At 43.6% G+C, this 27,510-nt stretch overlaps 1 protein-coding gene across 6 annotated transcripts in view; it reads right to left on the reverse strand.

Moving 5' to 3' along the window:
- The window catches only part of LOC110529441 (kinase D-interacting substrate of 220 kDa B), a 52,159-nt gene that overhangs the window by 15,052 nt on the left and 9,597 nt on the right, over positions 1-27,510 (reverse strand). For 4 of the 6 annotated variants that reach the window (XM_036984825.1, XM_036984824.1, XM_036984821.1 and 1 more), the window contains exons 10-22: positions 27,203-27,301; positions 26,984-27,082; positions 19,146-19,323; positions 18,563-18,727; positions 15,591-15,770; positions 14,936-15,101; positions 14,674-14,825; positions 12,606-12,895; positions 12,090-12,230; positions 7,652-7,910; positions 7,322-7,410; positions 1,578-1,722; positions 302-464 (exon numbers count right to left, since the gene is read on the reverse strand). In XM_036984825.1, the coding sequence (XP_036840720.1) occupies positions 302-464; positions 1,578-1,722; positions 7,322-7,410; positions 7,652-7,910; positions 12,090-12,230; positions 12,606-12,895; positions 14,674-14,825; positions 14,936-15,101; positions 15,591-15,770; positions 18,563-18,727; positions 19,146-19,323; positions 26,984-27,082; positions 27,203-27,301 (2,126 nt within the window). The remainder of the gene's footprint in view (positions 1-301; positions 465-1,577; positions 1,723-7,321; positions 7,411-7,651; positions 7,911-12,089; positions 12,231-12,605; positions 12,896-14,673; positions 14,826-14,935; positions 15,102-15,590; positions 15,771-18,562; positions 18,728-19,145; positions 19,324-26,983; positions 27,083-27,202; positions 27,302-27,510) is intronic. The other 2 variants (XM_036984823.1, XM_036984826.1) reach the window with 1 other exon arrangement.

The following is a 27,510-nucleotide window of genomic DNA, read 5'->3' on the forward strand; positions in this document are numbered from 1 at the left end:
TTTTCCACTGTGTCTCTTTGTGAAAATGTAGTTCTTCTTTGGCCTCACATTTTCAGACAGATCTTTCAAAATTAAATAAAACCCTCTCTCACGCAACTAAACAGTTCCTAAGTTCTATAATTAGGACAGGTGTTTCAAAAAGACATTTTAAGGTTGGGAAAGGGGATTGGGGATCTACAGTATGCATACCTCTGCTAGATGGTCTTGAGGGGGGCCCAGTTTTATAGGGGTAGAGGGGAACTACAGTATATTACCTCTGCTAGATGGTCTTGGATGTAGTTTTACGGGGTCTCTACATTACCTCTCGTAGATAGTCTTGAGGGCGGCCTGGTCCGGGATGCCTTCAGTCTCCTCCAGGAACAAGATGAGCCAGGAGGTCCTGTAGGGCCACGTCTCAGTAAGGTTGATCCACGATGCCAGGCGGTCCCAGTTAAACATAATCTGATTTGCCCTCAGCAGACGACCTATAGACAGACCAGCATTGTGTAAGTCAGACAGGACAAAACTAACATGCTTTCCTCAATAAAAGTCATCCATAATCTGCATGGTCCATTGTGGTTCATGTAGTAAACTCAGTGAGTAAACTTGTGGTAAACAAAGTGTGTGCGTTAGTTTAGGATGTTCAGAAATGACATCCCTAATTTAAAATGTCGGTACCAGAAGAGGTGTGTGGCTAAAAGGCACGATGGGCGTCTCTCTCCAGAATGCTCTTTGTGCTCATTCATTGTTTCATTGTGTGAATTTTTTGCCCTTTTTCTTCATGGTTATTTTTTAAATGTATTTTTCTTCAGCATGCATAGAAGTACAAATGTGTACAAATGTAGGCCTATAAAAGTTCCCATTTGGGCATGTCTGATAGTAGGCCATTTCTTGAACACCACTTATGACCAGCCGAACCTCTCACAGTATGTATTTTGTCACCACACACAGAAAGCCAACAGTGTTGTACATCCATTGTGAATGACCATAGTTCCTCACTGTATTTGAAACATCTTTCCAACATCAGCCTTCTCGATGGGCTTCAGTAACCTCTGCGCCTTGGTGGGAAATAGCAACATATTGCTGATCCCATATCTCCAGTGGAAACGTCATAAAATGGGCTATCTGAACACTTCTCTGAACACAAATACAGCTGTGTCTGGGAAACAGTGAGGGCCCAGTTGAAACAACGTTGCAAGTTCACTATAGCAGAGCTCAAGCCAGACAGAGAGGCAGAGGAGAGAGATTAATGCCATTGACTGAACCAAATGCCACGCGTAGCAAATGTGATTTATAGAGGATATATTTTCATCAGGATATTTTCTTCTTCAAATATCATTTTGAATCTTGTTGATATTTCACATATTTTCAGCAGATCCAAGGTCCATGGCCACCGAGCGTGATCCGACCCGGGATCCAAGGGTCCACACCAGAAATGTGGATCTGACAGGTTCAGATCTCAGGTTCGGGTATATCTGTGAAGACCTCTAGTGTGTATTGTCTGTGCATGCGTACATGTGGGTGTGCATGTGTGTGTAGGTGTGTCCATATGCGTGTGTGGACGCGTGAGTCAACGTGGGTGTGTGTGCGTGACCCACCTGTGACAGAGACGATGTTGAGCAGCCTCCTCATGGTCTGGGGGCTGATGTCACTGAACCAGTCTTCTGTCACCAGCAGCTTGCTCAGGTCAAAGGACATCTGCCTTGTCACCGTCCTCTGCATCTGACGTCGCCGGTACGTGTCCTATGCAGAGACAAATGGTTGGGTGGTATCCAGAATACCATACCGGGGTGTAGGGTATTACCGGAAGTGCACAAAAAAGTGTGCTACTTACAAAAATATATGTAACAGTAACATATATTCTAATAATAGATATATGGTTGGGCATTATGGTTGGGCATTATATACACAGTGCATTCAGATCCCAGTGTATTCAGATCCCTTCATTTTTTCCACATTTTGTTACATCACAGCCTTATTCTAAAATAGATTACAACTTTTTTCACAATCAATCTATACACAATAGCCCATAATTACAAAGCAAAAACAGGTTTTTAGAAATGTTTTGCAAATTTATGAATAAAATATATTTTAAAAATACCTTATGTATTCAGGTACTAGGTATTCAGACCCTCTGCTATGAGACTCGAAATGGAGCTCAGATGCATCCTGTTTCCATTGATCATCCTTGAGATGTTTCTACAACTTGATTTAAGTCCACCTGTGGTAAATTCAATTGATTTGGAAAGGCACACACCTGTCTATATTAAAAGGTCCTACAGTTGACAGTGCATGTCAGAGTAAAAACTAAGCCATGAGGTTGAAGGAATTGTCCGTAGAGCCCCTGACACAGGATTGTGTCGAGGCACAGATCTGGGGTAGGGTACCAAAAATATTCTGCAGCATTGAATGTCCAAGAACACAGTGGCCTCCATCATTCTTAAATGGAAGAAGTTTGGAACTACCAAGACTCTTCCTAGAGCTGGCCGCCCGGCCAAACTGAGAAATCGGGGGAAAAGGGCCTTGGTCAGGGATGTGACAAAGAACCAGATGGTCACTCTGACAGAGCTCTAGAGTTCTTCTGTGGAAATGGGAGAACCCTCCAGAAGGACAACCATCTCTGCAGCACTCCACCAATCAGGGCTTTATGGTAGTAGAGTGGCCAGACGGAAGCCATTCCCCAGTAAAAGGCACATGACAGCCCGTTTAAAGTTTGCAAAAAGTCACCTAAAGAATATATATATATAAATATATATATATATATATATATATATATATATATATATATATATATATATATATATATATATATATAAGCAATAAGGCACGAGGGGTTGTGGTAAGGATTGTTATTCGCATGACGCAAGACGGAGTGCCTGGACATAGCCCTTAGCCGTTACACACACACACAAAAATAAAACACACAACATGTTCACCAGAGCTGTTGCCAGAGAATTTTATGTTCATTTCTCTACCATAAGCCACCTCCAACAGCATTTTAGAGAATTTGGCAACATGTCCAACTGGCCTCACAACCGCAGACCATGTGTAACCACTCCAGCCCAGGACCTCCACAGTCGGCTTCTTCTTCTGCGGGATTGTCTGAGACCAGCCTAACTGCAGTTCGGCGTCGTAACAGACTTCAGTGGGTGAATGCTCACCTGTGATGGCCACTGTCACGCTGCAGAAGTGTGCTCTTGACAGAAGAATTCCGGTTTCAACTGTACCGAGCAGATGGCAGACAGCGTGTATTGCGTTGTGTGGGCAAGCGGTTTGCTGATGTCAACGTTGTGACCAGAGTGCCCCATGGTGGTGGTGGGGTTATGTTATGGGTAGGCATAAGCTGCTGACAATGAATACAATTGCATTTTATCGATGGCAATTTGAATGCACAGAGATTCCTTGACGAGATCCTGGAGGCCCAATGTCGTGCCATTCATCCGCCGCCATCACCTCCTATTTCAGCACAATGATGCACGACCCCATGTCGCAAGAATTTGTACACAATTCCCAGAAGCTGAAAATGTCTCAGTTCTTCCAAGGCCTGCATATTCACCAGACATGTCACCCATTGAGCATGTTTGGGATGCTCTGGATCGACGTGTACGACAGCATGTTCCAGTTCCCGCCAATATCGGTGTCAGAGGAAGGTGTCAGAGGAAGTCAAAGACTCCAGCCACCCAAGTCATAGACTCTTCTCTCTGCTACCGCACGGCAAGTCTAGGTCCAAAAGGCTCCTTAACTGCTTCTACCCCCAAGCCATAAGTCTGATGAATCAAATGGCCTCCCAGACGTTTTGCCATGACACCCCCACCCCCCCCGTTTTTACACTGCTGCTACTCGCTGTTTGTTATCTATGCATAGTTGTTACTTTACCCCAACCTACATGTACAAATTACCTCGACTAACCTGTACCCCCGCACATTGACTCTGTACCGGTACCCCCCGTATATAGCCTTGTTATTGTTATGGTGTGTTAATTTTTATTTTATAATTTATTTTATTTAGTAAAAACTGCATTGTGGTTAAGGGCTTGTCGGTAAGCATTTCACGGTAAGGTCTACTACACCTGTTGTATTCAGAGCATGTGACAAATAACATTTGATTTGATATCCAGCAACAGCCATTGAAGATGAGTGGGACAACATTCCAAAGGCCACAATCAACAGCCTGATCAACTCTATGCGAAGATGTGTCGCGTTGCATGATGCAAATGGTGGTCGCACCAGATACTGACTGGTTTTCTGATCCACACTCCTACCTTTTTATTTTAAGGTACCTGTGACCAACAGATGCATATCTATATCCCCAGTCATGTGAAATCCATAGATTAGGGCCTAATTTATTTACTTATATGAACTGTAACTCAGTAACCTCACTAATGCTCTTGTGGCTGAATGGAAGCAAGTCCCTGCAGAAGTGTGGAAAGCCTTCCCAGAAGAGTGGAGGCTGTTATAGCAGCAAAGGGGGGAACAACTCCATATTAATGCCCATGATTTTGGAATAAGATGTTTGACGATCAGGTGTCCACATACTTTTGGTCACGTAGTGTACTTATGTTTCAAAAGTAGAGAAAATGGGAATATAATGGAAAAAGTTGACAAATTGAGCCTGAGATTTGGCATGGCTCCTCGAGTACACAACACCTGGGGTCTCAATAAGAGGGGGTTTAAGGTTAAAGGAGTAATCTGCAGTTTTTAACAAAGCGTGACCCGGCTACTGTTTTGGTAAAAAAGCTGAGGGATGGGGCTGGAAAAATGTAACCACTCTCAAATTCATAGACAGCGCTATGGATACAAGGACAGACCATCCATGATATCAAAAGTATAGTTTTAGCCCTGATTTGAGGCTATACAGTGTTTGTTTACATTTACGTTGTTTGCAAACATTGGGTTCTCATGGAGTGTGACAGTTGAACTAAACTCATGAGGCATTTATTAGTTATATTCTTCAACAATCAATGGGTACATATATACAGTGCCTTGCGAAAGTATTCGGCCCCCTTGAACTTTGCGACCTTTTGCCACATTTCAGGCTTCAAACATAAAGATATAAAACTGTATTTTTTTGTGAAGAATCAACAACAAGTGGGACACAATCATGAAGTGGAACGACATTTATTGGATATTTCAAACTTTTCTAACAAATCAAAAACTGAAAAATTGGGCGTGCAAAATTATTCAGCCCCTTTACTTTCAGTGCAGCAAACTCTCTCCAGAAGTTCAGTGAGGATCTCTGAATGATCCAATGTTGACCTAAATGACTAATGATGATAAATACAATCCACCTGTGTGTAATCAAGTCTCCGTATAAATGCACCTGCACTGTGATAGTCTCAGAGGTCCGTTAAAAGCGCAGAGAGCATCATGAAGAACAAGGAACACACCAGGCAGGTCCGAGATACTGTTGTGAAGAAGTTTAAAGCCGGATTTGGATACAAAAAGATTTCCCAAGCTTTAAACATCCCAAGGAGCACTGTGCAAGCGATAATATTGAAATGGAAGGAGTATCAGACCACTGCAAATCTACCAAGACCTGGCCGTCCCTCTAAACTTTCAGCTCATACAAGGAGAAGACTGATCAGAGATGCAGCCAAGAGGCCCATGATCACTCTGTATGAACTGCAGAGATCTACAGCTGAGGTGGGAGACTCTGTCCATAGGACAACAATCAGTCGTCTATTGCACAAATCTGGCCTTTATGGAAGAGTGGCAAGAAGAAAGCCATTTCTTAAAGATATCCATAAAAAGTGTAGTTTAAAGTTTGCCACAAGCCACCTGGGAGACACACCAAACATGTGGAAGAAGGTGCTCTGGTCAGATGAAACCAAAATTGAACTTTTTGGCAACAATGCAAAACGTTATGTTTGGCGTAAAAGCAACACAGCTCATCACCCTGAACACACCATCCCCACTGTCAAACATGGTGGTGGCAGCATCATGGTTTGGGCCTGCTTTTCTTCAGCAGGGACAGGGAAGATGGTTAAAATTGATGGGAAGATGGATGGAGCCAAATACAGGACCATTCTGGAAGAAAACCTGATGGAGTCTGCAAAAGACCTGAGACTGGGACGGAGATTTGTCTTCCAACAAGACAATGATCCAAAACATAAAGCAAAATCTACAATGGAATGGTTCAAAAATAAACATATCCAGGTGTTAGAATGGCCAAGTCAAAGTCCAGACCTGAATCCAATAGAGAATCTGTGGAAAGAACTGAAAACTGCTGTTCACAAATGCTCTCCATCCAACCTCACTGAGCTCGAGCTGTTTTGCAAGGAGGAATGGGAAAAAATGTCAGTCTCTCGATGTGCAAAACTGATAGAGACATACCCAAGCGACTTACAGCTGTAATCGCAGCAAAAGGTGGCGCTACAAAGTATTAACTTAAGGGGGCTAAATAATTTTGCACGCCCAATTTTTCAGTTTTTGATTTGTTAAAAAAGTTTGAAATATCCAATAAATGTCGTTCCACTTCATGATTGTGTCCCACTTGTTGTTGATTCTTCACAAAAAAATACAGTTTTATATCTTTATGTTTGAAGCCTGAAATGTGGCAAAAGGTTGCAAAGTTCAAGGGGGCCGAATACTTTCGCAAGGCACTGTAAGTCCATGGATGTAGCAACTGCAGATCTTTAAGGTTAGGGTAGGTTACAGCTGGAGTGGTTGCATTAGTCTGGTGGAAGCAGCCTGATCGGTGTTCACCATTCTGTTTTCCCGCACGTATCACTATGACCTTTCTCCAATAGATGTGCAGACATAGCATAGGGTCAAACAGTCTCAATGTGGAGGAATGGCAGACTGATGAGTGATATGGAATAGAATGGTGAACGCAGCAATCAGGCTGCTTCCACTCACATTAAAGTCGCACTAAACTGCACATCATGTGGCTTGGTGGGGGAGAAACGCAGCAGATTGGATTAAGCCTCATTGGATTAAAGTCACAATAAGTGCAGTAGCTGGACAGTCACACTGGGTTCTAAAAACACAATTGAGTCAAGAGATCCTAATACACAGAAGTTGTAATTATTTCCTATTGCGTATTTACAGCTATTGGCTTTTTACTGTCTGCGTGCCAAATGGGGCCCTATTTCCTTTATAGTGCAGTACTTTTGAACAGAAAACAAAAGCAGGAATAAGATGAAAACACCTTCAAGTGACAACCTGTTAATGTGTAGACGTGTGGTTATTTCATTGATTTAATGATGACACCACTGAAGTCCTTTGACCATACTATCGGTGATGGGCAGTGTTGATCCATATGCCTGTACTCTTTGGGAACCCAACAGGTTGGGGTCAAGCACCAGGCCATCCACCCACACACTCTCTCTTCTCTCTCTTACCCTGCGGTTCAGGGTTGTCTTGCTGCCAAACTTGGTCATCTCCCCGATGCTGTGCTGGGATAGCTTCCTATCCAGCTCCTCATGCCAGCCTGAACACAGATATCAACAAAGACAGGAGATGAGAAACCAGACCTAATATTAGCTAATGATTTGACACATACAGTTAAGTGTGTGCCGGTGTACATATCTGAATGCGAAGGTGGATGTGAGTGTGTTCATTTGTGTGTATGCCTGAATGTGTGTGTTCATGTGTGTACATGCCCGTGTGTGTGTGGTCTGAGATTTTTACAGCTCCTTTCATACAGGGCGTGTGTGTGTGTCTGTTTTTACCGTCTGAATGGTTTGGATTACCGTCTGAGTTTCCGGTGTCTCCGTTAGCGGGCGCTGCCACACACATCTTTCTGGCGCTGCTCAACCCCCGGCTGTTGAGGAAGACCGGCAGGTGGACGATGTTTCTCATGTAGTCATGACCGTTGATGTTGGAGTCCCTGAGCACGCTGTTCAGGTTCTGGTTGATGGCCTTGATGATGATGTGGGGGTCGCTGGCGAAGATGGAGATGAAGGGGCCTTTGGAGAAGAGCACTCTCACCTGGTCGAGAGGATCAGGATACACATGTTTTCTATTTTAATTTAGCCTTTATTTAACCAGGAGAAGCCCATTGAGACCCAGAGTCTCTTTTTCAAGGAAGACCACGCCAAGGCAGCAGCAACTATCAAGACAAATCAAATGTTATTTGTCACATGCGCCGAATACAACAGGTGAAATCTTTACTCACAAGCCCTTAACCAACAACACGGTTAAGAAAAAATAAGTATTAAGAAACTATTATTAACCAACGTAAACAACAAATTAAAATAGAAAAATAAGAAATAATTAAAGAGCAACAATAAAATAACAGTAACGAGGCTATATACAGGGGGTACTGGTACAGAGTCAATGTGAGGGGGCACAGGTTAGTGGAGGAAATTGAGGTAATATGTACATGTAGGTAAAGTGACTAAACATGTAGTGCCTTAAGGCCGGAGGCTGAGCAGTTGCCATACCATGCTCTTGATGGTGCAGCTGTAGAACTTTGAGGATCTGAGGACCCATGCCAAATCTTTTCAGTCTCCAGACAGGGAATAGGCGTTGTCGTGCCCTCTTCACAACTGTCTTGATGTGTTTGGACCATGATAGTTCCTTGGTGATGTGGACACCAAGGAATTTGAAGCTCTGAACCTGCTCCACTACAGCCCCCGTCGATGAGAATGGGAGTGTGCTCGGCCCTCCTTTTCCTGTAGTCCACAATCATCTCCTTTGTCTTGATCACATTGAGTGAGAGGTTGTTATCCTGGCACCACACTGCCAGGTCTCTGACCTCCTCCCTATAGGCTGTCTCATCGTTGTCGGGGATCAGGCCTAGCACTGTTGTGTCGTCGGTAAACATAATGATGGTGTTGGAGTCGTGCTTGGCCACGCAGTCGTGGGTGAACAGGGAGTACAGGAGGGGACTGAGCACACACCCCTGAGGGGCCCCTGTGTTTAGGATCAGTGTGGCAGATGTGTTGTTACCTACCCTTACCACCTGGGGGCGGCCCGTCAGGAAGTCCAGGATCCAGAGGGAGGTGTTTAGTCTCAGGGTCCTTAGCTTAGTGATGAGCTTTGAGGGCACTATGGTGTTGAACGCTGAGCTGTAATCAATGAATAGCATTCTCACGTAGGTGTTCCTTTTGTCCAGATGGGAAAGGGCAGTGTGGAGTGCAATTGAGATTGCATCATCTGTGGATCTGTTGGGGCGGTATGCAGACTGGAGTGGGTCTAGGGTTTCTGGAATAATGGTGTTGATGTGAACCATGACCAGCCTTTCAAAGCACTTCATGACTACAGACGTGAGTGCTAAGGTCAGTAGTCATTTAGGCAGGTTACCTTGGTGTTCTTGGGCACAGGGACTATGGTGGTCTGCTTGAAACATGTTGGTATTACAGACTCGGTCAGGGACAGATTGAAAATGTCAGTGAAGACACTTGCTAGATAGATGGTCAGCGCATGCTCAGAGTACACGTCCTGGTAATCTTTCTGGCCCTGCGGCCTTGTGAATGTTGACCTGTTTAAAGCTCTTACTCACATTGGCTATGGACAGCGTGATCACAGTCATCCAGAACGGCTGGGGCTCTCATGCAAGCTTCAGTGTTCCTTGACTCAAAGCGCGCATAGAAGTAATTTAGCTCGTCTAGTATGCTCGTGTCACTTGGCAGCTCATGGCTGTGCTTCCCTTTGTAGTCAGAAATAGTCGGAGCCAGTGTAGTAGGGGATTCAATCTTAGTCCTGTATTGACACTTTGCCTGTTTGATGGTTTGTCAGAGGGCATAGCAGGATTTCTTATAAGCGTCCGGGTTAGAGTCCGCTCCTTGAAAGCGGCAGCTCTACCCTTTAGCTTAGTGCGGATGTTGCCTGTAATCCATGGCTTTTGGTTAGGTTATGCTTCTGGTTGGGGTATGAAGTGTAGCTGCTGCTTTTGCAACAGCTAATGGGGATCCTAATAAAATACCAATACCCCTTGTCTTACCGGAGGCAGCTGTTCTCTCTTGCCGATTCACGGAAAACCCAGCCAGCAGTATGTTATCCATGTCGTCGTCCAGCCACGACACGGTGAAACATAAGATATTACAGTTTTTAATGTCATGTTGGTAGGAAGGTCTTGATAGGAGCTCATCTAGTTTATTATCCAATGATTGCACGTTGGCTAATAGGACTGATGGTAGAAGTGGGTTACCCACTCGCCGTTGGATTCTTACATAGCACCCCAACCTACGACCCCTATATCTCTGTCTCTTCTTCATGCGAATGACAGGGATTTGGGCCTTGTCCGGTGTCTGAAGTAAATCCTTCGCGTCCAACTCATTAAAGAAAAAATCTTCATCCAGTACGAGGGGAGTAATCGCTGTTCTGATATCCAGACGCTATTTTCGGTCACTCGAGACGGTGGCAGAAACATCACGTACACAATAAGTGACAAATAACACGAAAAAACACACACAGTAGCACGATTGGTTAGGAGCCCATAAAACAGCAGCCATCTCCCCCGGCGCCATTATTACTATATTACAGTATTAAAAGATTCAACAATCCTCATCAACAACATGATCAAACCTAAAAAAAAGCATTTCCACTCCTCTGTAACAGAATTTCCCATCAAAATGTTAAATTCATTCAGTGGCACTAACATATCTAGATGAAGTATGGATTGTAGACTATTACATGCCATTGGTACACAAGACGAGAAGGCAGTCGAGAAGGGGGAGTTTACCCAAAAGGGCTTTGTAGATAGCTACATTTGTGTGTGTTTTTCTGCGCATATAAAGTGAGTTCCAACCCACCATTTGGTACAAGGTGCAATGTTGGGTGAGTGACTTGGCATTTGTAATAAAGCGCAAGGATTCATGATAAACAGAGTCCAGTCTCTGTAAGAGGGAGGAGGTTGCATGCATATACAACAAGTCACCATAATCAATTAGAGAGAAAAGTGGCATGAAAAGCTTATTTCTAGCCGTAAGCGGGAATCAAGACTTATTACGAAAATGAAAACCCAATTTCAATTTAAGCTTCCTCACAAGGTTATCCATATGAACTTTAAAGGGCAACTTGCCATCCAACCATATATCTTGGTATTTGTAGGATGACACTTTGTCAATGGATAAGCCACCAGATGTGACAACGCTAACCTTCTCTGGCAGAGTTCTAGCTCTGGTAAAGGTCATGAATTCTGTTTTTTTTGTACTTTCAAGACTAGTTTGAGACCATAAAGGGAGGCCTGCGGTGACTGAAAAGCAGTCTGGAGCTCTTCAACAGCCTGAACCACAGAAGGAGCACATGAATATATGACTGTATCATCTGCATATAGATGGAACTTTGCTGGTTGCATCCCCTTTCCCAAATTATTAATACAAATTGAGAACACAGGAGCTAAAATGGAACCCTGGGGCACACCTCTATTAATCTGAAGAAAGCTATTGTCAGCATATACACATTGTGTTCTGTCAGAAAGATAGTTCCTAAACCAATTTACTGCCCATTCACCGAGACCAATGTTACTGAGTCTAGCTAGCAACACTTCATGGTCAACTGAATCAAATGCCGTTGATAAATCAACAAACAGAGCAGCACAATGTGGCTTTTTATCAAGCGCATTTATGATGTCATTTGCCACTGCCATAAGTGCAGTTGTGGTGCTGGTCTCCGATCTAAAGCCAGAGTGAACCCCACTTAGTATGTTCTGGTGAGGTGTGTGAGGAAAAAAGGTGTGTGTGTGTGTGTGTGTGCGCACGGTGGATACAGTTTATTAGTTTGTTCTAATCTACTCTAAAACTCTTTCTGCCATAGCTCACAGTTACCTAATAACTCCATTATCCCAATGTGCAAAAGACATTGAAATATTAGATTTTAGGACTACTATCAAATGTCTAGATAAATCGCTCTAAACATATGAGGGATGTTGCTTATTATTACAAAGACATCATGCATAAAAGATCCATTATTTCCTCAGACCAAAGATTTCATTAGTAAACAAGAAACAGCTGGTTCAGATGACCATGCCCCTTGAATATTACATTAAAGACAATTCTATTACTGTAAATAATAAGAAAAACCATGACAGCTTCTGGAAACTTTGTGACTGATGTATAACTCTGTACAGTATAACTAGGTAATCTTTGCTCTCTTGGGAAAGATTGTCTTCGGAAATAACTCAATTTGTAGACCAAGGCAACACAAAGGGTGAAACGGTCTTACCGTATCCAGCATCTGCAGTACTTTGTCCTGTTCACAGGAGTCCAGGCCGTCTATGATGACAGCCAGACGCGTCTGGTTCTGAGTGAAGCCATCAATGGTCTTAGCCATCCTCGCCATCAGCTCCACCTCATTCTTCAACACCTGAGGGAGGAGAGAGAAAGAGAGAGAGATAGAGAGAGAGAAGGAGAGGCGGAAGAGAAAGGAAGAGAGAGAGAGAGAGAGAGAGAGAGGAGGAGGATGGGTGAGGAGGGGAGGAAGAGGGAGAGAGAGATAGAGAAGGAGAGGGGAGGGGAGGAGAGAGAGCGAGGAGAGAGAGAGAAGGAGAGATGGAGACAGAGAGAGGAGGAGGATGGGTGAGAAAGGTCATACTAGCCTTACAAGCCAGTGATATGGTGAGAGGGAGAATCAAACAGGTGTGTGTGTGTGTGTGTGTGTGTGTGTGTGTGTGTGTGTGTGCTTTGTCCATGTGTTTCCAAGTGCTTGCGCGCATATATACGACTGGCCTTCCATCGCTACCTTCATGAAGCCCTCGCTCTTGAGCTTGTGCATCTTGTTGGCAGCGCTGTGCAGCCTCTTCCTCTGAGAGTTGAGCACCGAGTCGGCCACCTGCCACCAGGTCCGGCAGTTAAGCACCAGTGCCAGGCCCACTGCGCAGGCCATGGCGATCAACACGGCATTCACCGTCTGGTTGGCCCCATCCACCTTGAAGACGGCGAGGAGTGCCATGCCAGTGATCAGGCAGCCCAGGATGAAGATGAAGATGACGAAGGAGGGAACGCAGCAAGTTTTCTTCCACTTCTTCTTCCCTAAAATACAATCCATTTTAAAAGTACTCAGTATTCATAAAAACATTTGGAAGCAGGAGGCAGGCTACTGACTAAACTTGTCTGTTGGACAACCCTTTGTTCCTAGTTCTTACTGAAAACCACCAGAGTATGTGGTTGGTGTATTTATAAATGTAGTGACCGACAGTGATTTCAAGTAGTGCCAAAAAGGTCAAACACATTTGCCCAAAGGGGATTCAATCAAGTAAACTGACCTGACTAATTTGTCACTACCTAGTGATTCTCTGCCCACTACCTAGTGATTCTCTGCCCACTACCTAGTGATTCTCTGCCCACTACCTAGTGATTCTCTGCCCACTACCTAGTGATTCTCTGCCCACTACCTAGTGATTCTCTGCCCACTACCTAGTGATTCTCTGCCCACTACCTAGTGATTCTCTGCCCACTACCTAGTGATTCTCTGTCCACTACCTAGTGATTCTCTGCCCACTACCAAGTGATTCTCTGCTCACTACCTAGTGATTCTCTGCCCACTACCTAGTGATTCTCTGCCCACTACCTAGTGATTCTCTGCTCACTACCTAGTGATTCTCTGTTCTCTGATCACTACCTAGTGATTCTCTGCCCACTACCTAGTGATTCTCTGCCCACTACCTAGTGATTCTCTGCCCACTACCAAGTGATTCTCTGGTCACTACCTCGTGATTCTCTGCCCACTACATAGTGATTCTCTGCCCACTACATAGTGATTCTCTGCTCACTACCTAGTGATTCTCTGTTCTCTGCTCACTACCTAGTGATTCTCTGCCCACTACCTAGTGATTCTCTGCCCACTACCTAGTGATTCTCTGCCCACTACCTAGTGATTCTCTGCCCACTACCTAGTGATTCTCTGCCCACTACCTAGTGATTCTCTCCTCACTACCTAGTGATTCTATGCCCACTACCTAGTGATTCTCTGCTCACTACCTAGTGATTCTCTGCCCACTACCTAGTGATTCTCTGCCCACTACCTAGTGATTCTCTGCCCACTACCTAGTGATTCTCTGCTCACTACCTAGTGATTCTCTGCCCACTACCTAGTGATTCTCTGCCCACTACCTAGTGATTCTCTGCTCACTACCTAGTGATTCTCTGCCCACTACCTAGTGATTCTCTGCCCACTACCTAGTGATTCTCTGCCCACTACCTAGTGATTCTCTGCCCACTACCTAGTGATTCTCTGCCCACTACCTAGTGATTCTCTGCCCACTACCTAGTGATTCTCTGCCCACTACCTAGTAATTCTCTGCCCACTACCTAGTGATTCTCTGCCCACTACCTAGTGATTCTCTGCCCACTACCTAGTGATTCTCTGCCCACTACCTAGTGATTCTCTGCTCATGACTAGATTTTTTTATTTATTTAACTAGGTAAGTCAGTTAAGAACTAATTCTTATTTACAATGACGGCCTGCCCCGGCCAAACCCTCCCCTAACCCGGACGATGCTGGGCCAATTGTGCACCGCCCAATGGGACTCCCGATCAGGGCCGGTTGTGACACAGCCTGGGATTAAACCAGGGTCTGTAGTGACGCCTCTAGCACTGCGATGCAGTGCCTTAGACCGCTGCGCCACTCAGGAGCAAGTGATTACCTAGTGATTCCTCTGCTCATTGCCTAGTGATTCCTCTGCTCATTGCCTAGTGATTCCTCTGGTCATTGCCTAGTGATTCCTCTGCTCATTGCCTAGTGATTCCTCTGCTCATTGCCTAGTGATTCCTCTGCTCATTGCCTAGTGATTCCTCTGCTCATTGGTTACCTTGTGATTCCTCTGTCTTGAAGACCCTGAAGAGGCGGGTGGCCATGAAGCCAAACTCCCTCTCACAGGCATCAGACAGGGTGGCTATCATCTCTGCCAGGCTGGTCTCCCCTCCCACACTGGACAGACGGTTGTAGTCAGTGAACAGGAACCTGCAACAGTGAAGGGGTGGACATTAAATAATCGGTCAAACACAAACTACAACTTATAAAGGTACATGACGGGCAGGACATGGGTGGTTTGTGTGTGTGTGTGTGTGTACCTAACGGGCAGAGCGCGGGTGGTCTGCTCTGGCAGGTCAGGGGGGTTGACAAACATCAGTTTGAGTAGCAGCTCCAGGTAACCGATGTGTCGGGCCAAGCGGGTACTTATCACCCACGCCCAGCTCCAGTTCTCACCCTCTCGACGACTGCCGAAATACACCACCACTACACAGAGAGGGAAACTGTTATCTCCTAACTGGATCATTAAAAGCCGCCTCCACTACAAAACAAAGGAAGACAAACAGAGTTACTGCGCCAAACTCTTACTGTGTCATTGAAAGTGTTTGGAAAAGCCAGAGAGACAGACAGTTAGAATGAGCTCTTGCTGTGTCATTGTGTGGCCAATTGTGCACCGCCCTATGGGATTCCCAATCACGGATGGTTGTGATAGCCTGGAATCAAACCAGGGTATGTAGTGACGCCTCTAGCACCGAGATGCAGTGCCTTAGACCGCTGCGCCACTCGGAAGCATAGGCTACGGGATCCTCGGGACGTCGCTAGCCTAAACCTAACCTTAACCATAGCCCTTACCCAACTTTAACTTTGCTTAACCATTTTACATTTCATCGTCAATGGGGGTAGGGATGTACCAATGATCACGGATAGCAACGACTACTAGACCATAGAAAATGGATGACAGAGTGACGGTCTCACCGAAGCAGACATAGAGCAAGGCCAGCAGGCTGAGGGAGACAGCGATGGCTAGCTTGGGGTCGACGGTGAAGCCCAGGACCAGAGCTACAGAACCACACAGCAGCAGTGACATGAACCCCACCAGCCAGGAGAACTGGAACAACGGCTCCACCTGCTGGCCAGCAAACGTCTTCATCTCATCTGAAGAGAGGAAGGAGATGAAAGGAGGATAAAGATACTTATGAGATTGTAGGTTCATTTGTAAAACTCAATCTTATAAGTATCTGATAAAATAATCTGTTAATATTAAATCCAGGCACCACAGGCTAAAATGACATGTTTTGCCTCTACTTATGAATTTTGAGATTGTTTGGTATTTTGAACCATTAATAAAAAGTAAAAGTAAAAACAACAATGTCAAAAAGTAAAAACAACAATGTCAAAAAGTAAAAACAACAATGTCAAAATGTTGATGATCCATTATTTCAAACCACTACATTAAATCACACACAATTTAAAAAGCCCATCTCATAGAGAATGTAACAAACTGGACTATATATATAGTAACTTACTTTGAAGAGATGGTGATTGGGTCTAAATAGCTGTTTGGTGTTTCTAAGTCTAAATTCAGTGTACTTGTCTTTAACTGCCATTTCCTGGAAGTCAGACGTTTCCTACACGCCAACTCGTGTTTCTCAGCCTCGGAAGCATCTGCATTCACCAAATGTTGCGTGGTTATCCTTAAACTTATTATTCAGACATATACATAGGGAATTGTTGATACATTGTCAAATTTCTACTCTACATGACATTTTCTTCAGAAAATGAATTTTACATACCTTTCTATAGTATTTTACAGGTAGAAAGAAGTATTTCTCCTCAATATGTTACGTATAAGTCAGGTCCTGGAGTATCTTAGGCAATGTTAACCATTTTAATATAGGCCGACTTCCTCCAGAGTCCAGAAAAATGGATTTGTGTGATATGCAAATATGCACATTTAATTTGCATATTTGTAAACAATTTTTCAGATGTTTTTGTTTGCATTGCTTGTTGAAGTTTGGTTGCATTATTGCATTGTTAAAGTACAGTATGTAACGTACAGTATGTATAGTTGAAGTTGGAAGTTTACATACACCTTAGCCAAATACATTTAAACTCAGTTTTTCACAATTCCTGACATTTAATCCTAGTAAAAGTCCCCTGTCAGTTAGGTTCACCACTTTATTTTAAGAATGTGAAATGTCAGAATAAGAGTTGAGAGAATGAATTATTTCAGCATTTATTTATTTCATCATATTCCCAGTGGGTCAGAAGTTTACATACACTCAATTAGTATTTGGTAGCATAGCCTTAAATTGTTTAACTTGGGTCAAATGTTTTGGCTAGCCTTCCACGAGCTTCCCACAATAAGTTGGGTGAAATTTGGCCCATTCCTCCTGACAGAGCTGGTGTAACTGAGTCAGGTTTGTAGGCCTCCTTGCTCACACAAGCTTTCAGTTCTGCCCACAAATGTTAAATGGGATTGAGGTCAGGGCTTTGTGATAGCCACTCCAATACCTTTCTTGTCCTTAACCAATTTTGATACAACTTTGGAAGAATGCTTGGGGTCATCGTCCATTTGGAAGACCCATTTGCAACCAAGCTTTAACTTCCTGACTGATGTCTTGAGATGTTGCTTCAATATATCCACATAATGTTCCTTCCTCATTATACCATCTATTTTGTGAAGTGCACCAGTCTCTCCTGCAGCAAAGCACCCCCACAACATGATGCTGCCACCCCCATGCTTCACAGTTGGGATGGTGACCTTCCGTTTGCAAGCCTCCTCCTTTTTCTTCAAAACATAACGATGGTCATCATGGCCAAACAGTTCTATTTTTGTTTCATCACACCAGAGGACATTTCTCCAAAAAGTACGATCTTTGTCCCCATGTGCAGTTGCAAACCGTAGTCTGGCTGTTTTATGGCGGTTTTGGAGCAGTGGCTTCTTCCTTGCTGAGCGGCCAATCAGGTTATGTCAAAATAGGACTCGTTTTACTGTGGATATAGATACTTTTGTACCGGTTTCCTCCAGCATCTTCACAAGGTCCTTTGCTGTTGTTCTGGGATTGATTTGCACTTTTCGCACCAAAGTACGTTCATCTCTAGGAGACAGAATGCGCCTCCTTCCTGAGTGGTATGACAGCTGCTTGGTCCCATGGTGTGTATACTTGCGTACTATTGTTTGTACAGATGAAGGTGGTACCTTCAGGCGTTTGGAAATTGCTCCCAATGATGAACCAGACTTGTGGAGGTCTACAATTTATTTTCTAATTTCTTTTGATTTTCCCATGATGTCAAGCAAAGAGGCCCTGAGTTTGAAGGTAGGCCTCCAATTGACTCAAATGATGTCAATTAGCCTATCAGAAGCTTCTAAAGCCATGACATCTTTTTCTGACATTTTCCAAGCTGTTTAAAGGCACAGTCAACTTAGGGTATGACCCACTAGAATTGTGATACAGTGAATTGTAAGTGAAATAATCTGTCTGTAAACAATTGTTGGAAAAGAGACTTATGTCATGTACAAAGTAATGTCCTAACCGACTTGCCAAAACTATAGTTTGTTAACAAGAAATTTGTGGAGTGGTTGAAAAATGAGTTTTAATGACTCCAACCTAAGTGTATGTAAACTTCCGACTTGAACTGTACATACAATTCACTAAATCACAATTCCAGTGGGTCAGAAGTTTACATACACATACAACTGTACCTAGTCTGGTAATTGTGTTGGAGAACGTTCTGTTCGCCAACACAAAAACATTTACTCTATTAGGGTGTGATGCCTGGCCTTAACAGCTATCTTATTATTAACACGTATAACATATTTTTAACATATCATTATTTTATGTTTGACAGTTGAGCTCTGTTCTATTTGAGCAGTATAATAAACGCTTAAGACTCTTGTATAGAAGTGAGTGGAGCCTTGACAAGAGGACTGCCTAGTTCCTTACCCTCCAGTTTCTTGAGCAAGAAAGACTTGCCGCTGCCCCACTGGGCGTACAGGCCCACACAGATGGGTGGCTGCATGGTGGGCTCACTGAGAATGTCAGCCAGGGCACTGCTGTACAGGTCATAACCCAGCATGTCCCCATCAGACTCAGTAGGGGACAGGTGTCCTGGGAGGGACACATAGAAAGATAGGATGAGGTTAGTCAACACAGTTCTAGATGAGAGTACATATAGTGTATAATTTGTGTGTACCAATTTTCTTTGTCAATTTCTGTACACCCTATCGTCCAGCACAAAGGTTATAGCAGTTAGACTATAAAAGGAAAACCACCCCAAAACAATATTTAATTAGTCCATTGTTGGCATAGTCCCAAAATGTTTTGCTTGTCAGCAATCAAGGTTTTATATATCTTGAAAAAGGCATTATTACAGGGATGATTTCTGTATTTTGAAAGTTACATACCTTGAAAACTTTCATTAGTCAACAATAGACTAAAGAAACAAATACCAAAAAGATTGTTTTGGGGTGGAATTTTCCTTTAACTGGCGAAAGTGACTGAGCTGCCGGAGAGTAAGGAAACTTACGGGCTCCAAAGATCTGGGTGAGGATGCTCTTCTGGTGGCTGCAGTCGATGTTGTAGGGGGTCTCGCCGGCCTTGTTGGGCCTGTAGAGCAGGCGGCCATCTTTAGGGTTACGAAGGAGGAGCTCTGCCAGTCTGCGGCTCCGCCCACGGATGGCAATGTGGAGGGGGGTGTCACCTCTCTAGAGAAAGACGGTTGGTATCCTTAATTTAAAGAGCGTTGCTCCCTTCGGTATCAACATTGGCTTCAGATCAAAGTCTTTCTTGTGATTTTGCTATTCATTGTAAATGTTTGTAGGCCTATGTAGCCAAATTGTATCTATGATCGTATGATATCCATTCATGTTTTTGGTATGTTATTTTTTATATCTGAGAATTAACCAATGATATCAGGCCACACCCGGCCATAATTACAGACACCTGTGTGTCCTTTGACACTGTACAACTAGTGACCCTCAGTGTTTGTCATTATACCCTGATGAAGACAGCTTGTCTGTCCAAACGTTGGTTATTAGGTTATTAAATTATTTCATCGGAGTTCCTAGAGTGTGTGGCTCTCCTTTTCTTTTTCCATGTATCAGATTGTAGACCTACTGTCTCTTCTGCCTTTAACAGATTACGTATCACTGGATCCTTTGATAAAGATGAGCAAAATAAAACATAAAAGAAATAATATAGTATATTATGTTCTCCAAAAAAATACTATTACAATTGCTCAGAGAGATTCTGTTTAACAATTAATACAAAAAAATCTAAAGAAGATAGTGGACCCGTTTTCAATACTCTAGCACCCTCCCCTTGCGAGAATAACGACACTGAGCCTTTTTCGCAAATGTTCCATGAGATTGGCTGAAACGTTGGGACCATTCCTCCAAACAGAATCTTTCCAAATCCTTGATAAAGTTTGTCTGCTCTTATGGACTACCCTCTTTAATTCAAACAAGAGGCTTTCAATTGGGTTCAAGTCCAGTAGCTGAGATGGCCATTGACAAATGTAGATACTTTTCTGCATATGCTTGTGTCCAAGTGGCCAAAAATATGTATTTTCATGTCATCTGACCATAGCACCGCCTGGAGGTTGATAAACGGCATTGGCACTTGGATTGGAACCGGTGCTATGTTTAATGACATGAAAATAGAGCTCTGGAAAGAAGCTGTATAGAGCAAAGGTCTAAGATCCCTCCCAATGTGTACAATCTCATTAAACATTTGAGAAAAATGTTCAGTATCAGTATTGAAACCAGGGGTGCCAATAATTTTTACCCCTCTCTTTTTGAGATTATTAGTTAAGCAATTCTATTAGTATAAAATAACCATTTCAACAACAAAAAATAGCACACAACATAGATCAGTATTTGTATTATTTATTTTATACAGTTCTTTGCTTATCAAATGGTGCCAATAATTATGGACTGTACATATACTCAGCAACTCAGCAAAAAAATAAACGTCCTCTCACTGTCAACTGCGTTTATTTTCAGCAAACTTAACATGTGTGAATATTTGTATGAACGTAACAAGATTCAACAACTGAGACATAAACTGAACAAGTTCCACAGACATGTGACTAACATAAATGAAATAATGTGTTCCTGAACAAAGGGGGGGTCAAAATCAAAAGTAACAGTCAGTACCTGGTGTGGCCACCAGCTGCATTAAGTACTGCAGTGCATCTCCTCCTCATGGACTACACCAGATTTGCGAGTTCTTGCCGTGAGATGTTACCCCACTCTACCACCAAGGCACCTGCAAGTTCCCAGACATTTCTGGGGGGGAATGGCCCTAGCCCTCACCGTCCAACCCAACAGGTCCCAGACGAGCTCAATGGGATTGAGATCCGGGATCTTCACTGGCCATGGCAGAACACTGACATTCCTGTCTTGCAGGAAATCATGCACAGAACGAGCAGTATGGCTGGTGGCATTGTCATGCTGGAGGGTCATGTCAGGATGAGACTACAGGAAGGGTACCACATGAGGGAGGAGTATGTCTTCCCTGTAACACACAGCATTGAGATTGCTGGTTGTCATTGCAGGCACAGTCCGATGATGCTGTGACACACCGCCCCAGACCCTCCACCTCCAAATCGATCCCGCTCCAGAGTACAGGCCTCGGTGTAACACTCATTCCTTCGACAATAAACATGAATCCGACCATCACCCCTGGTGAGACAAAACCGCAACTTGTCAGTGAAGAGCACTTTTTGCCAGTCCTGTCTGGTCCAGCGACGGTGGGTTTGTGCCCATAGGCGACGTTGTTGCTGGTGATGTCTGGTGAGGACCTGCCTTACAAAAGGCCTACAAGCCCTCAGTCCAGCCTCTCTCAGCCTATTGCGGACAGTCTGAGCACTGATGGAGGGATTGTGTGTTCCTGGTTGTTGTTGCCATCCTGTACCTGTCCTGCAGGTGTGATGTTCGGATGTACCGATCCTGTGCAGGTGTTGTTACATGTGGTCTGCCACTGCGAGGCCAATCAGCTGTCCGTCCTGTCTCGCTGTAGCACTGTCTTAGGCGTCTCACAGTACGGACATTACCATTTATTGCCCTGGCCACATCTGCAGTCATGCCTCCTTGCAGCATGCCTAAGGCATGTTCACGCAGATGAGGAGGAACCCTGGGCATCTTTCTTTGGGTGTTTTTCAGAGTCTGTAGAAATGCCTCTTTAGTGTCCTAAGTTTTCATAACTGTGACCGTAATTGCCTACCGTCTGTAAGCTGTTAGTGTCTTAACGACCGCTCCACAGGTGCATGTTCATGAATTGTTTATGGTTCATTGAACAAGCATGGGAAACAGTGTTTAAACCCTTTACATTGAAGATCTGTGAAGTTATTTGGTTCTGAAAAAGGGACATTTATTTTTTTTGCTGAATTTAAATATATACAGGGGTGAAAGTAAGGTAGTACGGTCCAGTACCTGGCAAAATAAATAGTGGGGGTACGCCGTGCCGGTAAAACATATCACAATTAATACAACATGCCCAAAAAAACAGGCTATAACACCATTAGGCTATTACACCATTAGGCTATAACACCATTATTTAACATTACTGCATGTCAGCCACATGAAACGTTCCACTGTGGTTTGAGTTAAAGTGGAGATGAGAGGCGAGACGCACGTGGACATGAGTGGCCGAGACCGAGGCGCGCGTGGACAACCGTGCATCAATTCAGGTTACAAGTGTAGGCCTAATGACAATCACAGAATGTCATTACAATACCTGCAGGTGTTTTGTAACTGATGTCTCTTTCCATTCAACAAATTTCAGATGCACAGCGCACTGTTGGGGTTTGGATGCTTAAATTATTTTGTGAGTGAAAGAATGTGCGCAGGAAGCCAACAGGAGCACCTTTGAATCTCTTAAGGATCAGACCCTTTTTTAAAAATGTTCACCTAAAATGACATACCCAAATCTAACTGCCTGCAGCTCAGGACCTGAAGCAAGGATATGCATATTCTTGATACCATTTGAAATGTAACAATTTCACAAAGCTTGTGGAAATGTGAAATGAATGTAGGAGAATATAAAACATTAGATCTGGTAAAAGATAATACAAAGGAAAAAAAGAAACCGGCACAATTTAGATTTTGGCCACTAGATGGCAGCAGTGTATCTGCATATTTTTAGACTGATCCAATAAACCATTGCATATCTGTTCAAAATGTTGTATCAAGACTGCCCAAATGTGCCTAATTGGTTTATTAATATAACACACATAACTGTGCACTCTCCTCAAACAATAGCATAGTATTCTTTCACTGTAATGGCTACAGTAAATTGGACAGTGCAAGTATTGAAGCTTTCTGCCCATATCAGACATGTCTATGTCCTGGGAAAAAACGTTTGTAACTTACAACCTCATGCTAATCACATTAGTCTACGTTAACTCAACCATCCTGCGGGGGGGACACCAATCCCGTAGAGGTTTTAAGTGAGTGTTTGACAAATCAGATGAATACATCATGACTAGTTGTGTTTATACCACATTAAAAGGCACAGGTGCCGTGAAGCTAGAGGAAGCAAAGCTTTCCCTAAAGTAAATTGAATTAAATTGCCAAAATTATTTAGCCTAATTAGCCTAATCCTGTCTATACTGAAATAAATACAATCATTTAAAATAGGCTACTACATGAGAAAGCATGATTTGGCCACAGAGGATCATTAGCTAAAAAATAAAATAAAATAAAAAAGACAAGTGGATTGTTTTAAACAGCATAGCCCACAATTTGCAAATACCAAATAGATGTTTGTTGAGTTGCGACTGTCAAAAGCAGAGAGACCCAGCCAGGCATATCTCAATATTTAAAAATATAAATTGCGGAAAAACGTTTTGGAAAGCAAAATCGCTATTGATAACAATGAAAACAATCCAATCTGTCTTTTAGTTATCAATATTCTTAACTTAATTGGCACTAGCGGAGAACATCGGCCATAACCCTGGTGAGTGTGCATATTCACTGTCTTTATCATTGGGTCAATGCTACTTCGTTTGTTTTTGGACAATCATTTCCTCCTCCGGGTTAGATGGACGTCATATTGTATTTGCGTCTCCCCTTTTCATAGGGCGATTATATGGATCAGACAACATTGTTTTTATTGATCTGTTTGTCAGCGTCAGCAGAGATGGCCACCCTGTAATTTTTAGAGTTGGCCTATTTAAAAAAATGCATGCGCGCACTTGAGTGTCCCGTACCAGTAAGAAATTAAATCTACTTTCACCCTTGTATGTACAGTGCATTCGGAAAGCACTCAGACCCATTCCCCTTTTCCACATTTTGTTACGTTGCAGCGTTATTCTAAAATGGATTAAATAAAACATGTTTTCCTCATTAATCACTTCACACAATACCCCACAATGACAAAGCTTTTTAGAAATAATTACAAAAGTATTTAGACCCTTTGCTATGAGACTCGAAATTGAGCCCAGGTACATTCTGTTTCCATTGATCATTCTTGAGATGTTTCTACAACTTGATTGGAGTCCACCTGTGGTAAATTAAATTGATAGGACATGATTTGGAAAGGTACACACCTGTCTATATAAGGTCCCACAGTTGACAGTGTATGTCAGAGCAAAAACCAAGCCATGAGACCGAAGGAATTGTCCGTAGCGTTCTGAGACAGGATTGTGTCGAGGCACAGGTTTGGGGAAGGTGCCAAAACATGTCTGCAGCATTAAAGGTCCTCAAGAACACAGTGGCCTCCATCATTCTTAAATGGAAGAAGTTTGGAAGCACCAAGACTCTTCCTAGAGCTGGCCACCCGGCCAAACTGAGCAATCGGGGGACAAGGGCCTTGGTCAGGGAGGTGACAAAGAACATGATGGTCACTTTGACCGAGCTCTAGAGTTCCTCTGTGGAGATGGGAGAAACTTCCAGAAGGACAACCATCTCTGCAGCACTCCACCAATTAGGCCTTTGTGGTAGAGTGGTCAGACAGAAGCCACTCCTCAGTAAAAGGCACATGATAGCTCGGTTGGAGTATGCCAAATGGCACCTAAAGGATTCTCCGAACATGAGAAACAAGATTCTCTGGCCTGATGAAACCAAGATTGAAAACTTTGGCCTGAATGCCAAGCGTCACATCTGGAGGAAACCTGGCACCATCCCTACGGTGAAGCATGGTGGTGGTGGTGGCAGCATCATGCTGTGGGGATGTTTTTCAGCGGCAGGGACTGGGAGTCATGATCGATGGAAAGATGAACGGAGCAAAGTACAGAGCGATCCTTGATAAAAACCTGCTCCAGAGCGCTCAGGACTTCAGACGAAGGTTCACCTTCCAACAGGACAACGACCCTAAGCACACAGCCAAGACAACGCAGGAACGGCTGAGCCCGGACTTGAAAAATATCGAACATCTCTGGAAAGACCTGAAAATAGCTGTGCAGCGACGGTCCCAATCCAACCTGACAGGGCTTGAGAGGATCTGCATAGAAAATTGGGAGAAACTCCCCAAATACAGGTGTGCCAAGCTTGTAGCGTCATACCCAAGAACTCTTGAGGCTGCCAAAGGTGCTTCAACAAAGTACTGAGTAAAGGGTCTGAATATTTATGTAGATGTAATATTTCTAAAAGCTGTGTTCGAATACACATACTAACATACTGTATAATACATACTTAATTAGTATTTACATACTATTTAAGTATACTGTAAAAAAACATTATGCTTCCAGTTGAGCGTACTAGCGCTTCACCTGTCGACCGGAAGTTGATAATGTTGCTATGCAACCTCTCGCTAGCTTGTCAGCAAAACAAATTACTAGCTAGATATTTTACGACTTCGGGTGTGTTTGTAAATTTAATCTGGAGTGCCAGAGAGCGCTCAGAGTGTGCTCTGAGTGTTTGTAAATTCATAGCATTGTCAGATTGTCCGTTCGTAAATGTAGTGTACCACGGACACTCTTCTCTCATGTTTCTCTCATCTCTGTCAGGTGAGGGCATCAGGTGTGTCTTTTAGAGTAGTGGTGTCCTGCATTCTCAGCTTCATTACAGTAGTTGCATGTTCAATCATTTGAGAGGATAGGCTTGCTATTGTCACATGTTTTTTAAAATGTCAGTTCCTTCCATGCATAGTATTTTCTGTTGGTCACTTCATTTTACTGTTTGGAATTAATTTAACCATTTGTTCACCAGTTTATGGCCGTTGGTTAGTCGGCAACAAAATTGACAAACATTTTCATCACTAGTGGTGAAACAATGTATTTTACCCCTTTTTTCAATGTTGGCTCATCGCTGCAACTCCCCGAGAGAGAGAGAGGCGAAGGTGGAGTCATGCGTCCTCTGAAATATTGTCCGCCTCCCGTGCTCCTTACCACCCACCAGCTTAACCCGGAAGCCAGCTGCACCAATGTGTCGGAAGAAACACAGTTCAACTGGCATCAGGGGTCAACCCGCAGGCACCCGGCCCGCCACAAGGAGTCACTAGAGTGCGATAAGCCAAGTAAAGCCCAACCGGTCAAACCCTCCCCTAAACCGGACAATGCTGGGCCAATTGTGCGTTGTCCTATGGGACTCCCGACCACAGCCGGTTGTGGCATAGCCTGGCATATGAACCTGGGACCGTAGTAACGCCTCTATCACTCGGGAGGCCCGTGGTGAACCATTCTTGATACACACTGGAAACTGTTGAGTATGAAAAACTCAGCAGTGTTGCAGTTCTTGACAAACTCAAAACGGTGCGCCTGGCACCTACTACCATACCCCGTTCCCAGGGTTCTTAAATCTGTCACCCTCAAAATGAAAAACATATACAATCCTTGTCTCAATTATCGAGGCTTAAAAATCCTTCTTTAACATGGCTCCTTCCCTTCATCTACACTGATTGACATCAATTAGGGATCATAGACTGACCAGGTGAAAACTATGTCATGGAAAGAGCATGTTTTGTACACTCCGTGAAAATATTTAAGCACTAACGCCCGAGGAGGTGTGGTATATGGCCAATATACCAAGGCTAAGGGCTGTTCTTATGCATGAAGCAACATGGAGTGTATATTGTCCATATTTCACAAACCCCCAAGGTGCCTTATTGCTATTATAAACTGGCTACCAACGTAATTAGAACAGTAAAAATAAATGTTTTGTCATACCCGTGATATACCACAGCTGTCAGCCAATCAGCATTCAGGGCTCAAACCACCCAGTTTATAATGTTAAGTAACCAAGCCGAGCTGTACTAGACTGGCCTGGTTACGCTTCCAACATAGTTTCTGAAACTGTGCTAGAAAGGACCATGTGGATAGAAAAAACCCAAGCCAGCACAGTATGTCAGCCAATCAGCATTCAGGGCTCGAACCACCCAGTTTATAAAATGCTTTATATGGGTATAGACGTAAAAGAGGTGTACCTTGTCCACAGCAGACACCTTGGCTCCTTTGTCCAGCAGAAGCTCCACTATGTCAATGTTCCTCATCTTAGTAGCTTTGATCAGAGGGCTTTCTAAATCCTGACATCAGACCACATAAAAACAGGTGAGAAAGCTGTTGAAATAGAATAGGTGACTGTGTGTGTGCGTCTGGTGATAGTTGAGATATGGTTAGATTTACTGTACGGTGTTTTCTCTCACCTTGGTGCAGGTCTCTGTGTCGGGGTTGCACTGGAGGATATCTCTCACCATGGTGGCGTTGCCTTTCTCCACAGCCCAGTACAGGGCTGTCTTGTTGTCCTGCAGAAGGTGAGGTGGATTGCATTTACTGTCATCAATAATGTAATATTGAATGTCTGTGTCCCCATCCCCTATGTAGTGCACTCATTTTCATCAGAGCCCTATGGGCCCTGGTCAAAAGTAGTGCACTATACATACACGCAGTAGAGTGACATTTGGGACACAAGTTATGGGTCTCTGTAGCTCAGTTGGTAGAGCATGATAGTGGG

Source organism: Oncorhynchus mykiss, chromosome 8 (assembly GCF_013265735.2).
Source record: "Oncorhynchus mykiss isolate Arlee chromosome 8, USDA_OmykA_1.1, whole genome shotgun sequence".
NCBI lineage: Eukaryota > Metazoa > Chordata > Actinopteri > Salmoniformes > Salmonidae > Oncorhynchus > Oncorhynchus mykiss.